The sequence below is a fragment of the Bos mutus genome, chromosome 25, assembly GCF_027580195.1.
Source record: "Bos mutus isolate GX-2022 chromosome 25, NWIPB_WYAK_1.1, whole genome shotgun sequence".
Taxonomy (NCBI): Eukaryota; Metazoa; Chordata; class Mammalia; order Artiodactyla; family Bovidae; genus Bos; species Bos mutus.
In genome coordinates, this window is record NC_091641.1 from 38,400,231 (window position 1) to 38,416,163 (window position 15,933).

General features: G+C 51.6%; 1 protein-coding gene across 1 annotated transcript in view; it reads right to left on the minus strand.

Annotated features, from left to right (window-relative positions):
• Positions 1–219: 219 nt before the first annotated feature.
• Positions 220–15,933, minus strand: part of HMOX2 (heme oxygenase 2) — a 28,158-nt gene continuing 12,444 nt past the window's right edge. The window contains exons 2-6 of the mRNA XM_070362518.1: positions 4,041–4,151; positions 2,828–2,945; positions 2,001–2,492; positions 1,052–1,232; positions 220–970 (exon numbers count right to left, since the gene is read on the minus strand). Of these exons, the coding sequence (XP_070218619.1) occupies positions 843–970; positions 1,052–1,232; positions 2,001–2,492; positions 2,828–2,945; positions 4,041–4,126 (1,005 nt within the window). The 5' untranslated portion in view covers positions 4,127–4,151 and the 3' untranslated portion in view covers positions 220–842. The remainder of the gene's footprint in view (positions 971–1,051; positions 1,233–2,000; positions 2,493–2,827; positions 2,946–4,040; positions 4,152–15,933) is intronic.

Here is a 15,933-nt window from a genome sequence, read left to right on the forward strand (position 1 = left end):
GTATATGCTCTTTTATCTTAGGTATTAAAAAAAAAGGAAAACTAAAGCACTCTTAAGAACTAGAAAACCGAGGGACCACATGGATGTCCACGTCCCTGAGAGGTGGCTCACTGACTGCCCTGAGAGGCTGGTGCTGGGTAGGGACTGGCAGTGTTGGGAGAGCGAGGGGCTGCCGGGCACCGACAGGGATGGCGTCACACCAGAAAGGAGGGAGGAGACTAGCAGAATCCACTTTATTGAGTGCAGAAGCATTTTCACAGGTCAGAGGAGACAGCCCACGGCCAAACTGACCCCAACTCGGGTGTCTGCTTGACAGGCGTGAGGACTGGCTGCCCAGGACGGAGCTCCAGGACCTCTGAGGCGAGGCGAAAGCCCAACTTCTGGCTGCTAACCCCAGGAGAAGTCCAGAAAAAGAGCAGCCCATCTGGGGAGGCCCCCACCCTCCCACAGCTCTGGGGCCTGAACTTGCTGGCGATCTACTCCCAGCACAGGAAAGACACCCACCTAGGTGCAGACACAACAAGGAAAAGGGGAGCGAGCGAGCCTTGGGGTCAGAGGTGCGGGGGCCCTGGCAGCAGCGCTGGTCCCAGAGGCCTAGGCCAGCCTGTGGACTGCTCCTGCTGCCAGGGCCGGGGGGCTCGGGGGGCGGGCCTGCACCCAGCTCAGCGTTTGGCCCGCAGGCAGGATGCTGACAAGCAAAGGCTTCAGTCTCTGGCTTTTATTGGTTGCTTGTTTTCTCAAGGCCAGCATTAGGAAAGTCACCTGAGGTGGCAGTTTGGTCGTGGGTGGAGGCAGGGCGGGCCGGTGGACAGGAGGCAGCGCAGCGTGGAACGGTGGGTCCTTCACATGGAGTACCAGGCCAGGAGGCCGGCGGCCAGGGCCACGCTGGCGGCCAGCAGGAACTGGAGGCCGGGCCTTCGCAGCACAGCCAGGGCTGCTCCAAAGGGGCAGCTGCTGCCTTCCAGGGCACCTGTGCAGCAGCACCGAGGGGACATGCCGTGAGTGGGGGCCAACACACCTGTCCCGGGCGCGCAGAACACACGAGGCCTACCTTTGTCTAGCTGAGCAGCATAGTAGGGGCACTTCCGCAAGTCTCCTTTCCCGTCGTGCACAGGAAGCCCGTCCTGCGTGGGCAGTCTGCCGTGCCCAGGAAGCCCGTCGTGCGCAGGGAGCCCATCCTCCAGGGTTTCTTTGGCCAGCAAGGAGCCAGCCTGGTCCAGTTCATTGAACACCTGCAGGTGCAAAGGATCAACAACCATCACCAGCCTGTGTCCCCAGATGGGCCGAGCAGGCAGGGATGGGAGTGTATGGGGCGGACACCTCCCCCGAGGGGGAGCTCTGGGAGGTGTGGCTGCACCTGTGCTGCCCAGGCTGAGAGCCCACGGCGGACACCCCCAGGGGGCAGACAGGAGAAAGGAGAAAGCACTGCCCCCCATGCCGTGGGATCCCCAGCACGTTCTTGCTGGGTATTTCTAGCAAGAAACAGGAAGGTGGGAGGAGGCAGCCCTGGCAGGGCTGGCTGGTCCTGAGGGGCCCTCAGGCCTATGCTCAGGCCAGCACTTCCCTGGAGCGGAGGGCAGGGCCTGGGCTCTGGACACAGAACTGGCCTGCCAGACTTGGGCCTGTCTAACAGCTACTTGTAAACGGAATCATTCTCTTTGGTTCTCTCTCTGAACTTACCAAGCAGGACTTTTCACAGCAACCCTTGCTAAAAAGGGGGAACTCCACATTCCTTCAGACCAGAAGCCTGGGGTGAGAGGGAGGGAGATAGCTCCCACCTTCCCGACCCTTCAACATGCTGGGGTGTCACCTTCCCAAAGCACCACACACAGGCTGTTGATCACACAGGGTGGAAGCCTGACTGGGGTTGTGCCCGCTGGCCTGTCTAGTCGCTAGACTTGCGCTCAGGCAGCCTATCTGTCCGAGGGCACTGATGCCCCTCAAGCGGCTCTGGGGCAGCCCTGCTGGCAGACGCCCTTCCCGCCTGGCCCTGGCAGTACCTGCATGTTGAACTCAAAGGCCTTGTTGGCCTCCTCCACGATCTTCTCTTTGGTCTCTAGGTTCAGGTCGAGGGCGTTCATCCTGGCCCGGTACAACTGCTTGAACTGCTGTGCGTTGTCCACATTCTCAAACAGGTAGAACTGGGTCCCTTCCCCCGTACTGGGGAGTTTCAGGGCCCGCTGGGCCACCTTCTTCAGCACCTGGCCCCCCGAGAGGTCCCCCATGTAGCGGGTGTAGGCGTGGGCCACCAGCAGCTCTGGTTCGTTCTGCCCCACCTCGTGGATCCGCTCCACGTACTTCCGGGTGGCCTCGGAGCACTGCGCCTGCTCCTCCCAGTGCTCGCCGTAGAGATACTCCATGTCCCTGATCAGCGCCTTCTTCCGGTGTAGCTCCGTGGGGAAGTACAAGGGGGCAAAGGCTGGGTGGTCCTTGTTCCGGTCGATCTCCTCCTCCAAGGCGGAGTAGGTGAAGTACAGCGCGGTGGTGGCCAGCTGCCAAGGGCGATGGGGAGACCGTGGGAGAGGGCCAGGGCCTGGCCAGCAACTCCCAAGCCCACTGCCCACACTCCTGAGCACCCCCTCCACTCCCCACTTTTACAGTGAGTTATTTCACGTGTGCAGGAAGCGTTTGTTTCTTAAAGGAATGACATGGTGAATTCTTTGGAACACGGATCACTTCCTTTACATCACTACCTTATTCCTTTTAAGACGTGAAACCACAGCCTGATGCTGAGAAAACATGAGGTGTGGAGGAAAGCTGGGGGATAGGCAACCCTGTGGGACTAAGGGCCCCCAGCCCAACCCAGTTCACGACTGAGGGCACAAACCTTGAATAGCTCCTTCCTGATGTTGCCTTTCAAGAAGTCCTTGACAAACTGGGTGTTTTCCGCCCGGTCATGTGATTCCTTGGTCCCTTCCTTCAGGAGCTCGGAAAGGTCTGCCATCCTATGGAGAAAGCATGTGCGAATTAGCCTTCCAACTCCAGGCTGACCACTCGCCGAGCTCGAGGCAGAGGCTGCTCAGAAACGTGATTCCAGCCTCTCAGCAGGGAGCAAAGCACAGGCAGACGTGGGTCTGCTCCCAGGACTCGGGCTCCCAGGACTCGGACTCTGGATGACTCTGACCCACTCCACCGTGCCCGGGTCTCTCTGAAGCACCCAAATGAGTGATGCTTGGCTTCTGTGCCCGCCCGAAGAAACACATACCTCACCCTACCACAGTGTGTGCTGACCTCAAGGAACAGACGACTTTGGGGAACGTGTCTCCCAGGATCCACACCCCTGAGAGAACAGACCGTGCAGCTCCTGGGGTAGCCCAGCTGCTTTCCTCCCACCTTGGACCCACAGCCCCTGAGGATGACATGAAGCTGGGACCCGGCACAGAAGGATGGGACTGAGAGCGAGGCTGGGGAGGCAAGAGCCAGGACCAAGGCCTGTACTGCTGAACAAAATCACACGACAGATGCCAGCACCAGACAAGGCAGAGAAGGTGCTGGGCAGGGACTCCTGTGCATCCACACACCTGTCGACCAGAGCGAGAAAAGCCTGGCGTCTCACGGCCCAGGCTCTGCTGGCCTCTTTGGGAGATTGGCTCATATCACTCACGTGCTGCCAATAGTTTATTTTCAGCAATTATTCCAAGATGTAAAAAGAGAACTTTGCCAATGACAGGGCTATAAGGAGAGGCTGAGAATGATGAAGAACAGGCCCGGGTGACTGGAGGCTTCAAGTGAATTGCCCCCAACCCAGTAAGGAAAGCCCTGGATTTAAGAGCTACTCCCACATCTGAGGGGTGGGAGACACTGGAAAGGTGCCAGCTTTGCCTCTGATTACCCTTGCTCACCTCAGATGACAAAACGCTCAGAATTCCAGGAAGAAGAAACGGCCAGGAGCATCATCAAATCCCATGACTCAGCACTTGGAGCAGTGCCTGTCCTGCCTCCCTGCGTGGGCCAGGGGCGAGGGCGAGGCGGCGGCGGGGCACGGAGCATCCCGGGGCCCGGCAGCACGACCTGACTGCACCACGGCTGCCACCACTCACCTGGTGTGGTTTTCCTTCTCTGGGAGCCCAGAGATCTTTTTCTCCGGCTCATCCAACCCCTCTGAGGTCTCCAGTTCCGCTGACATGGCTGCTGCTCTCACGCCTCTGGTCCTGCGGAGACAGGGGAGCAGGGGATGTGGCACCTGCGGCAGTCACTCCCCCAGGTGCCCGCCGGTTCTGCTCGCCCTGAGCAACACCACCAGAAGGCGCCACAGGCCTCGGGGAAGTTTTCATAAAAATAAAGCTCTGCTGTCATGGGACCGTATCTGCACTGGACAAAATGTGAATATGGACAGTGGTAACAGCACTGTATTGATGCTGAACTTACTGATTTTTATAACTGCACTGTGGTTATTTACAAGAATGTCCTTGTTTTAGGAAACACACACTCGCATGGTCACAAGTAATGGGGCATATTACCTGCAACTTATTGTCAAATGGTTCAGAGACAGAGTGTGTGCGTGTGTGTGTGTGTGTGTGTGTGTACAGGCACATACACTGCAGCGGGGGGGACATACAAGTGAAGCACTAGAATCAGTGCTTACGGTGAACCTGGATGAAACATACACAAGGATTCTACGTACCATTCTTACAACTTTTCTGTATTTTTGAGATTATATCAAAATTAAAAGTTACGTAAAACATAAAATAACAAAGGAATATGACTTAAATAAAAAAAGCAGCAGTGCGGCAGCTCTCAGTGTGGCAGCGAGCACATTGGAACCAGCCAGCCTGCCTGTTAGAGGCGGGCGCCCTTGTGCAGAGAGCATCCCCTCGGGGCGGCTCCAAAGGCCCCTGACGAGCTGCACCGAGTCACCACGCGAGCAGACTGCCTCCAGCCCACTCCAGACTCTGCCGAGCTAGAAGAAGTGACACATGTAGGCCAGTCGATGCCCACTGCCTCTGCGTTCGTCAGCCCGGGAGATCTGGTCCTGGAAGGCGCCAAGTTCACGCTCCACCTGACGGTGCGATGGGGGAAGCCCATCTGGGAACAGCAGCACAGCTGCCCCAACACCAGCAGTAACACAGGACCAGAGCTACTATCACTGGGGCCAAATCAAGCCAAAGGAAGGAGAGACCTGAACTTTCTACCTCAAGCAGTGTCTTCTTACCGAGCGTTACTGAGCTCTGCCCAGAAATAGGTGTCTAGGGGCACAAAGAAGTATAATAAATGATCCCTGAAAGGATAAAAAACCACTTCTATCTCAGCCCACAGATAACCACCATTAGTATGTTGCTACATTTCCTTTCTGAGTTTTCCCTAGATAACATCTCCTTTGTTATCTTTGGAGATATTACAAGGCCTGGTTTTGCTCAGCAGTCTTTCTGAAACTTCTCTCAACTTTAGATTTAGCATTTATACAATGGAATTAATGACAGGAAGGATTAAGAACACAGAAGCACAGTGCCTGCCACGTGGTAAGCACTCAGTAAATATTAGATATGATGGTGCACTTGTTCCAGGAACGCTTAGAAAATAGCAGAGAGTAAAATAAGCCAGACAAGGCATGATACTCTTTCTGTGTGCAATCTTTTTAAAAAAAGGTTCAATTCAGAGAAAACAATGGAATGGGGATTGCCTGGGAGTGGAAGAAATGGGAACGGCTGGTAAAATGGTACAAATTTTCAGTTATATTGTGAATAAGGTCTGAGAATCTAATGAAAAGCATGGTGACTATAGTTGATAATTGTTGTTCAGTCACCAAGTCATGCCCTACTCTTTGCAACCCCATGGAATGCAGGACTCCAGGCTCCTCTGTCCTTCACTATCTCCCAGAATTTGCTCAGATTCATGTTCATTGAGTCAGTGATGCTATCTAACCATCTCACCCTCTTCTGCCCCCGTCCTTTGCCTTCAATATTTCCCAGCATCAGGGTCTTTTCAAATGAGTTAGCTCTTCGCATCAAGTGGCCAAAGTGCTGGAGCTTCAAGCATCAGTCCTTCCAATGAATATTCAGGGTTGATTTCCTTTAGGATTGACTGGTTTAATCTCCTTGCTGTCCAAGGGACTCTCAAGAGTCTTCTCTAGCAACCCAGTTCAAAAGCATCAATTCTTTGGTGCTCAGTCTTCTTTATGGTCCAACTCTCACATCTGTATATGACCACTGCAAAAACCCTAGCTTTGACTATATGGACTATAGTTGATAATACTGAACTGCATAACTGAAATCTGCTAAGAGAACAGATCTTGAATCGTTCTCATTTCTTTAAAAGGGTAAATATGTGAGGTGATGGATATGTTAAGTCAATGTATACATACACCAAGTCATCACTTTTATACATTTTTAAATATATTACAATTTTATTGTCAATGATACTTCACTAAAGCTGGAAAAAAGAGGGAATAGAAATAGCAGAATGTAGCAAATGGGACCTCCTCCTGACACATCAGATATACTCTCCTCTATAAAAATGCTGGTGAAGAGTGTGGTGCAGACTGTTTTTCTGCAGCAGCGCTTTACTTGTGCCAGCTCCCCCTCTGGCACACCCTCCACCCTCTTCCACTGGTCCTGCCCAACAGCCCCGAATTCCGCATCCCCATTCCCAGAAGGCCAGGCTCTAGCCCCGGGACAGGGCCGCAGCTGTCTGCTTCACTGCTATAGCTCCAGGGCCTCGGAAATAGGCTCTCCATAAACACTTGCTGAAAACAAATCAAAGGAAAGAAGGCACACGGGAAATGCTGTAAAGCGTTCCACCAACAGCAGGCGCCAGTGGACAGCAAGGCACAATCTGCGGTCTACCACCTCAACAGGTTCTAAACTCAGAACAGGGTTGAAAAATTTTGCTTTGAAAGAAGGGTAGATACCAGTTTATCCCATTCCAGCAGCAATTATACTGAGTCCCTAACGCAGGCTGAGCACTTCCCTGGTGGCTCAGTGGTAAAGAATCCACCTCCAATGCAGGAGCCACAGGAGAGGTGGGTTCGATCCCTGGGTCGGGAAGATCCCCAGAGAAGGGGAAGGCAACCCACTCCAGTATTCTTGCCTGGACAACCCCATGGACAGAGGAGCCTGGAGGGCTACAGTCCATAGTGTGGCAAAGAGTCTGACACGACTGAAGCAACTTAGCAAGCACGCACACAACGCAGGCTGAAAGTGCCCTCTGGCAGGAAGGAGAACATTCTCAGGAAGGCTCATTTAGCATCTTCACCCTACACGGGCTGAGTTCCAGAAAGAGGGCTGCCTGGAGGCCTGGCCACTATTCCTCGAGGGAGTGGCCGGGGTGGGAGGGGCGGGGCGGGGGGACTTAGGAGCCACCTTGTATGTCAGAAACAGAATTCACTTCATTCTTTGAAAAGCTACATGGTCAAACTTGGTCAGGCTGACTTCTACATTCCAATCCTTTCTCTCTGCAGGAACCACTATAATCCTAGAAAATCAAAGGCTAAATCAAGAACATGGAGCCTTTCTAGACTGCAATCTCTTGTAATCCATAAGAAGCTGCCCCACCCTGCATCCGACAAAAACAAAAAGATCCCAAAATAGTCCACTGTGGGAAATATACCTCAAGAGGTATTAACAGTAAGTAATCTGTACCAAAATGATAAATAGCTATACTATAACATTTGAAAAAAGTCACCCAGCCTAACAATACAGGGCAGGGCTATTTAAACAGCAGCAAACAATGGAATCCTGGCACCACGGCGTCAAGTTGACGGGCAGTACCCAGGCATGAAAACGTCTGCATCAACTTCTTTGTTTAAAATAAGTGGCTGAGACTTCGCCTTCCAATGCAAGAGGTGTGGGCTCAATCCCTAATCGGGAAGCTAAGATCCCACATACTTCCCAGGCAAAAACCAAAACATAAAACAGAAGCAACTGTTAACAAATTCAATAAAGACTAAAAATGGTCCACATCAAAACAAAAAAAATCCTAACAAAAAAAAGACCCCAAACACTGACTAGGACGATAGATAACTAAGTACACCAGCGATGGCAGGAAGGGACTCTGGAAAACTATAAATACCTGTTGTTTGTTGGACATTTTAGCCAATTGGCTCCTTCTATGCAAAGTGGCTCCATTCTTTTGAAAGCAGGAGGGACAGGCAGGGGAGAAGGAGGAGGGGGACAGAGAGAACAGGACTGGGGGAGCCGTCTAAGTCTCTGTGCTACACCAGCGAGTCCCCAGAAGTCCCCAGGGCCCTTCACTGTGCTCCTACTAATTCCAGAAATGTCTATCTATAGAGGTCAGGCCCTCTTCTTCTACTTCCCGACAACACCGTGACCCTCTGTGTATAAAATCTGCTTCCACAACCCCGTAACCCCTGTATCCTAGCTATTCACTGATCATGACTGGTTTTCACTCCCACACCTGCTCTGAGAGAAACGGCAACACTGTCCTGATTACCAGTGTTCTCTCTGGTGCACCTGGCCCAGCAGATCCAGAACACTCATTTCAAAGCCTCTGCCCTGGGGAATGACAGGCTCAAGGCTCTAGGGCTTCTTAAAGAACAGACAAGTTCAAAGACGTTAAGGCCTGCTCTACAAACTCACGTCAGCAAACCTCAGGTCAGTCAGCCTGGCTGCCAGACAGAAACGTGATCCCCACTCCCTCCCCCAAAGGCACAATGGGGACTTCAGCTGTCACAATTCTTTTCTTCATGCCCATTCTTTTCCTTTGCCCTGGGAAACCACAACCAGGGAAAGGGGCAGGCTGCAGAGTTGGCCAGCAAGCGAGAGGGAGGGGGAAGTGAGGCGGAAAGGCAGTGACCGGTGGCTGGAAACAGTACAGCTCTCCCGCCTACTGGAATCGAGGTGGCCAGACACCAACTGCCACAGCGCGCAGATGGAGGCCCATGACCTGAGGGGGAGCTGGTCTCCTGTGCGCAGAGATGGCGGCCAGAGGGAAGGTGAGGGGCTGCTCGCTCCCTGCACAAAGGCCTCCACTGGACACCGGAGGCCCTGGCTGCCTCGAGAGGGCTGTGTGAGGCTCAGGGTCCACTCCAGTCTAGAACTGGCATCACAGCCACAAGGGCCATCATCCTGTTTTCCCTGTTAAGCTGGAAGCATATCCTACAAGACAGAGCAAGACTCCCTCAGGCTGAGCTGCTCAGAATCCAACACCACGTTCCAAATCACGTACAGCCCAGCGTCCTGGGGAGCCTCCAGCTTGAGCTGTAATGGATGCCGTTGCATAAATGAAATGCCTACCGACCAGGCTAGGTAAACGAAGAGGGTGGTGAGACAGTGACAATAAGTTATGGATTCAATTCTAAAATACCAAACAAAACAATAAAAATTTTAATTGGATACTACACCTCTGAGTTAGATGGTGTGAAATCTAGTTTTACTTTTCTTCAGCTCTGACTCCATCCCCTCCTCCTTCCCTTCTCCCCACCTCCACCCCTCTCTCTGGTGGTCCGTTTTTTTCTAACTACAGACTTGTTTGTAATTCCTGTGCCTCTGAGCTGGCCAAGGCCATTCTCACTCACAGGGCCCAAGGGGGCTGGCACCCTCGTTAAGCGGCCAGTGCTGTGTTTCTCCTGCGGCTCCCCGAGAGTTCACTGCTCCGCTCCCAGGGTCTGCCCCAGAGTCCCTGCCCCCGGCTGCTCTCCCCGTATCAGGGCTGGGCACTGGACCCTGACCTCTCCACCAGGCCCAGTCCACATCCACACCCCCCTGCCCAGGAAGGCTGCTGCTCCTCGCCTGCAGGCCTGTGAGGGCAGGCCCTTCCTGGGGCTCTGGCTGCTTTTCGTAGCCAGCACTGCAGGTAAGGAGGCCCTTGGCTCCTTCTGTCTCAGTCCTGCCTCTAGTCACTGGTGCAGCTTTCTTCCCACAGCCCGTGGATGTGGGGGGTGTGTGTGCGTGTGTGTGTTTTCCACTCTTCTGGCTGAACTAATAGCTTTCATCACATCCACCTCTGTTTATGATCTCACCCCACCTACTTACACTGTGACATTCAGGAGGGTCACGGGTAAAAATGATGCCTCACTGCTCACAAAAACCATGTACAACACAAATGTCTTCAGCACGTAAATACGAGCATGTGCCCTGAAAATGTCTTCAGATGATAAACACAGAACACGGGTCCAAGACGCTCCCTTTCCTGGGCTATAGGAGCTGTTCCTTCCCTATATCCCCTGAAGGCTTTTCACCCCTCTGTTCTTGTTGAACAATCCCATAAAGCAGGCTAAGTCAGTTCTTAATGGTGCCACATACTCTTATCAGGCAGGCCTCAGCAGCTATGAAGAAACAGGCTGTTTACCCATCACACATATTCCTTTCTGAGTGTCTATGAAAGAAGAGTAAATTCTAACATGCTACTTATAAGCCTAACATGATCTGGGGGACAAACAACGCCAGGACAAACAAACACAGGAGCCAAGGCTCCTGTGGAGGCAGCAGGAGGGAGGAAGCCGGGGGTGGGACGGTGCAGCTCTCAGCCTCCTAACCTCGGGCTCTCTCCACGTTTTACCTGTGAAATGGGAGGAACACCTACCCAGCACTCAGTACAAGACTACTATGAAGATCAAATAGATGACGAAGATGAAACCACTTTACAACAGGTGTCAACGTTACAGAAAAAACTGAGAGTGAGCTGTTTATTAACTGGTCTACCCTGGGAGACGAGACACTTCTGGTGAGCTTTTTTCAGACCTTGCTACGACACCAGGAAACTCAACACGTGGAAGAAGCCCTATTCGCGGATGCAACGTGGAAATAGACTTGCTCTCCTGAGCACTGTTTAAAATCCAGTATTGAGAGGGGTAAACCTCACACCGAGGGCCAGTTTTGCATCTCATCTGGCAATGGATGTGAAGAGGGGTGCAACCTGCTTCCTACAGTAAACGACCACCTGACGTCCCTGCGCTGAAGACCTCAGGGAGGGCTGGAAGTTGGGGGGCAGGAGGGAGCTCAGTGAACCTGTCAGTTTACAGGGGTCACGTCCGGGCTCCCACCTGCTGTTGATTACTGCTCTAGACCCAGCTCACCTTGAGGAAGGGAAAGGTAGATGGGCCCTGTCCAAAGGATGAGGTCTTTAGAGTTAGAAAGGTTTGGGCTGCAATTTCAGTGTTTAGTAGTTCCATGGCTGCGGTAAGGCGTATCGTTCTGAAAGCTGAGTTTCCACATCCATAAAACTGGGTAACAAAACTCTCTTTGCTCCACATTCTCAAGTGTGCTGTGAAGACTGAAGGAGCTAACGTGTGTACAAGGGCTTCATGAAACTAACGCGGCTGAAAAGTGCTGATGATCTCTTGAGAAGTTGTTGGACAAAGTGAACAGGTGGGTGGTTCTGAAACACTGAGGATGAATATGAAATCTGATGTGTCCACAGCTAATTCTGGGCAGTCAGTTACATGTGAGGACTTGTGACTCTGGCCTTTTCCTCTGCCAGTGTCAGGAAAAGGGAATTCCTGTTCTTTCTGAGGTGAGATCTGTGACCGCTGCAGCTGGAAAATTCTCACTGCAGATGCTGCTGGACGCTGGCTGAGCTGGGTGTTGGGAGCAGTGCACAGGGCCGACTCAGCTCTAATCCAACAAAGCAGCCAAGAAGAGGGGCCTCCCAAACCCCTGAGGAGACCATATCCTATAGGTCACCACCTTCTGAGTCTATAGAATGAATGACATGAGGTCTCTGAACTCTGGTGCTGCCACACCTCAGGAATTCTTATACACAAGCTTCACCCCTTTCATTTTGGTTACTGGGTGAATTCAATCCCACAGTTAATTGAATGGATGACTATTAACCTCTTGACAAAGAGCAAGTTCAGACAAGCAATTGTGGAAAAGTGAGGAGTCTAGGGACACAAAGCTCTTGCGTCACGTTTACTCAACACACACCTGCATATCTGGCAACAAGCAACCAGAAAGCAACTAAGGGCACTAGCCTCTTAGTAACTTCAAAAACTGGACTCAGGAAGTCTAAGACTTCTCAGGCAGGTTGTGTTCGCTGGGGAGCGGTGGGCTCATCTCTAGCACGTTCAAATACAGCTGAGCAAGAATTCAGACACTGCGACGATACCTGAAACGTTAAAAAGAGCAGAGAAGGGGCCAGAAGTCCACTGGCTGCTGGCACCAAAGATGCCACTTCCTACTACAAGACCTGCTCTGTTTCCTGAGTGTCAGTGGGTCTTGGGGCTGAGAAGACAAGGCTTTTTAGTCCCATGAGAAGCACCTGAGGGGTGGGGGCTGAAGCCATGACTGAATTCTAGAACAGTCAGGCTGGGATTTTATAAGAACAAAGCTTAGGCACCAGATAGCCACAAGGCCAGTTGTAACAGCGTAAGTTCTGATGAGACTGTGGGTCACCCCTAGGCACAATCAAGCAAAAATCCTTCCAACTTTGGAACAATCTGGAAAGCATGTGTCCTATGGATTAAGTGGTCAGCCACATTTTCTTTCATTCAGGTGCAACAACTGTCACCTGTGACCTCGGCTTCTCTCACAAATGATGACATAAACAGTGTTGGGAGTGGCGGGAAACCATGGGGGCTTAGGATGCTGCTGCCAAATTTCCACCTTGGAAAACCTACAAGTGCTATGGGCTTCCAGGTGATTTCCTCTTTACATGCATGTGTCCTCTGTACATGCATCATGTCTGACTCCTTTGGGACCCCATGGACTAGAGCCTGCCAGGCTCCTCTGTCCATAGGATTCTGCCTGCAAGGATACTTGAGTGGGTTGCCATTTCCTCCTCCAGGGGATCTTCCCAACCCAAGGATCAAACTGTCATTTCAGGTGTCTACTGCTTTGGCAGACAGATTCTTTTGCCACTGAGCCACCTGGGAAGCCATTTCCTCTCTACAAACAGACTCAATAGAGCCTCCCAGCAGGGACCAAAGGCCCTCAGGTTCACCCAGAAGGGGCGGTGCAGAGGAAGACCACTGGACTAAAGTCTAACAGATGTGGACACGCCATGTTAAGTCACTTCTGAGCAGGGTCCCATGACTATGAAGGAACTAAGATCAAGAGAATTGAGTAATACAGCCAATGTCACTCAGAGTGAACAGTCAAGCTGGAACCAAACTTGAGTCCTTCTGAATGCAAGGTGGTTCAGTGTCCACAGCCAGTCCTCAGTGGCACACAAAGGTGACACCAGTATGGTGTCTACTGACAGGACTACTAGCCACATGGGAACTGAGGTTATGTTACATGGCACTTCTGCTCACAGTGGAGGGGCTGGCTAAACCACTGAGTGACACTTGTTTTTTAGTAGAAAAGTGAGCTCAATCCTATGGTTGCTGAGAAGTATATGCTCAGGTTCCCATCTGAAGACTATACCGCCCACCCCTAACACACTCACCTTGGCTCACTCAGATTACAGGGCAACCCGAGAAGGCTGTCCTCTGGTGGGCCCTGCTTTTGTTGACTAGCAGAGCAGGCCAAGGCTGGAGACGGCTGGTCCCAAGGGGGAGGATGGCGCCCACCCCCCCACCCCCCAACCTCAGTGCTTGGAGGGAAGCAGCCAGATCTGCCAGGTCCTGGCAGACGCTGAAGCCGAGGCTTTGGGCATCCTGACCCCACGGGAGGTCACAATAGGTAAGGCCTGCAGATTTCTATAGTACCTATTACCATAGAAACTACAGAGAATCAGAAGAGCTGGTTTTAAGAACCTGAAAGCGTGTTCTCCACATGTTGAGATCTATTCAGTCCAATCTTCCTGTCTACTGAAAATATACTCTGCCTTGGTAACAGGAGTGTGATGGACAGAAAATATATCAACATATAGGTCTTCTAAAATCAGCAACTCCACAGGCCAAGGCACTGGTCAATCTAATGAGGCGGCTCCTCTGGCTCACCTTGGACCTGTTTGGGACCCTAACATGCTTCCACAGGCCTCAGAGTTAGGTATTATTCTCAGGCATTTTCACAACTGCCTAGACTCTGGCAGTAGAGGGGAGGGGTGGGTGAAGTGGGTGCAGAGAAACAAGCCCTGACCAGGAATGGTAACTCCCAAGAGGCTGCCCTGTCCTCACAGACTTGCGTCTACAGTGGCAGCGGACCAGCAGCAACAGCTACCGCCTCTCCAAGAGCAAGAGGCTCGGCTTCCCCTGGCTCCCCGCAGGCCCGGCCTCCCAGGGACAGCAGTCAGGGCCCCAGAGCAGGCAGCCCGCTGCCACTCTGCTCTCTGGTTCCCTGTACTAATAACAAGGCAACAGCTCAAGGAATAGGGGTGTGCAACTGTCTTCCTCCCTCGGTGTACCGGGCCTGATTCGTACATGGATGAAAATGTCCCTGAGGAGGAGCCAGGAGTGGAAAGGTAGAGAAAATATACTGCAGGTGATGTGAGAGTATCAGCAGTCAGGTGTAACACCAGCCCTCTCTTCCAATCTAAAAAGCCTCTCAGAGTGACAGCTGACTTACGAGGATAATCTTTAACTCAATAAAATTTTTCTTAAAAGACAAAACATTCAGAGTCTTCATTGTTAGTAAAACTCAGGGGGACAGTGAAGGACAGGGAAGCCTGGTGTGCTCCTGTTTACGGGGTCAGAGAGTCAGACAAGACTCAGTGACTGAACAACAACAATCCACCTGCAACAATCCTCAAAACCACACCTGAAAGGCAGAAAAATCAAGGTGGCAGAGTTATTACTTAACAAAACACCCTTAAACTCTCTTTCTAGACACCCCAGCTGTTCGCTAAAATCTTCTAGGATCCAAGGTCAGAGATAACAGGTCAGCACATACCACATCAATAACCTCAGATACACAGATGATACCACCCTTATGGCAGAAAGTGAAGAACTAAACAGCCTCTTGATGAAAGTGAAAGCGGAGAGTGAAAAAGTTGGCTTAAAGCTCAGCATTCAGAAAACTAAGATCATGGCATCTGGTCCCATCACTTCATGGCAAATAGATGGGGAAACAGTAGACACAGTGGCTGATTTTATTTTTGGGGGCTCCAAAATCACTGTCAATGGTGACTGCACCCATGAAATTAAAAGACGCTTACTCCTTGGAAGGAAAGTTATAACCAACCTAGACAGCATATTAAAAAGCAGAGACATTACTTTGTCAACAAAGGTCTGTCTAGTCAAGGCTATAGTTTTTCCAGTGGTCATGTATGGATGCGAGAGTTGGACTGTGAAGAAAGCTGAGCGCCAAAGAATTGATGCTTTTGAACTGTGGTGTTGGAGAAGACTCTTTAGAGTGCCTTGGACTGCAAGGAGATCCAACCAGTCCATCCTAAAGGAAATCAGTCCTGTGTGTTCATTGGAAGGACTGATGTTGAAGCTAAAATGCCAATATTTTGGCCACCTGATGCAAAGAGCTGACTCATTGGAAAAGACCCTGATGTTGGGAAAGATTGAAGGCAGGAGGAAAAGGGGCTGACAGAGGATGAGATGGTTGGATGGCATCACCGACTCAATGGACATGGGTTTGGGTGGACTCCAGGAGTTGGTGATGGACAGGGAGGCCTGGAGTGCTGTTCATGGGAGTCGGAAAGAGCTGGACATCACTGAGAAACTGAACTGAACTGAACACTACTCTGTCTGCTCTAGTTTCCTCACCAGTACAAGATGCCCAGATCACAGTCTCCCTGTGCAGTAGTTGCTGGCAGTAACTCAGCATCTGTGTAAATGTGACCACCATCTAGATACAAACATAAGTATCTGTATTTCAGTATACATCCAAGGACATGGAGACCAAATCCCTCCATCTCAAAGTTTCTGGAACATGGGCTCAACAAGGCTAACGGCAGCCACACACACACAAGTCCCACCTGCACAGCACAATGCTAACGTGCTGACCAGACACCAGAGGGACTGAGGCAATGAGTGAATTGCATGGTGGTCTTTAGAGCTGGCCTATAGTTCAGTTCACTTGCTCAGTCATCTCTGACTCTCTGTGACCCCATGGACTGTGGCACACCAGGCTTCCCTGTCCATCACAAACTCCCAGAGCTTACTCAAACTCATGTCCATTGAGTCAGTGATGCCATCCAGCCATC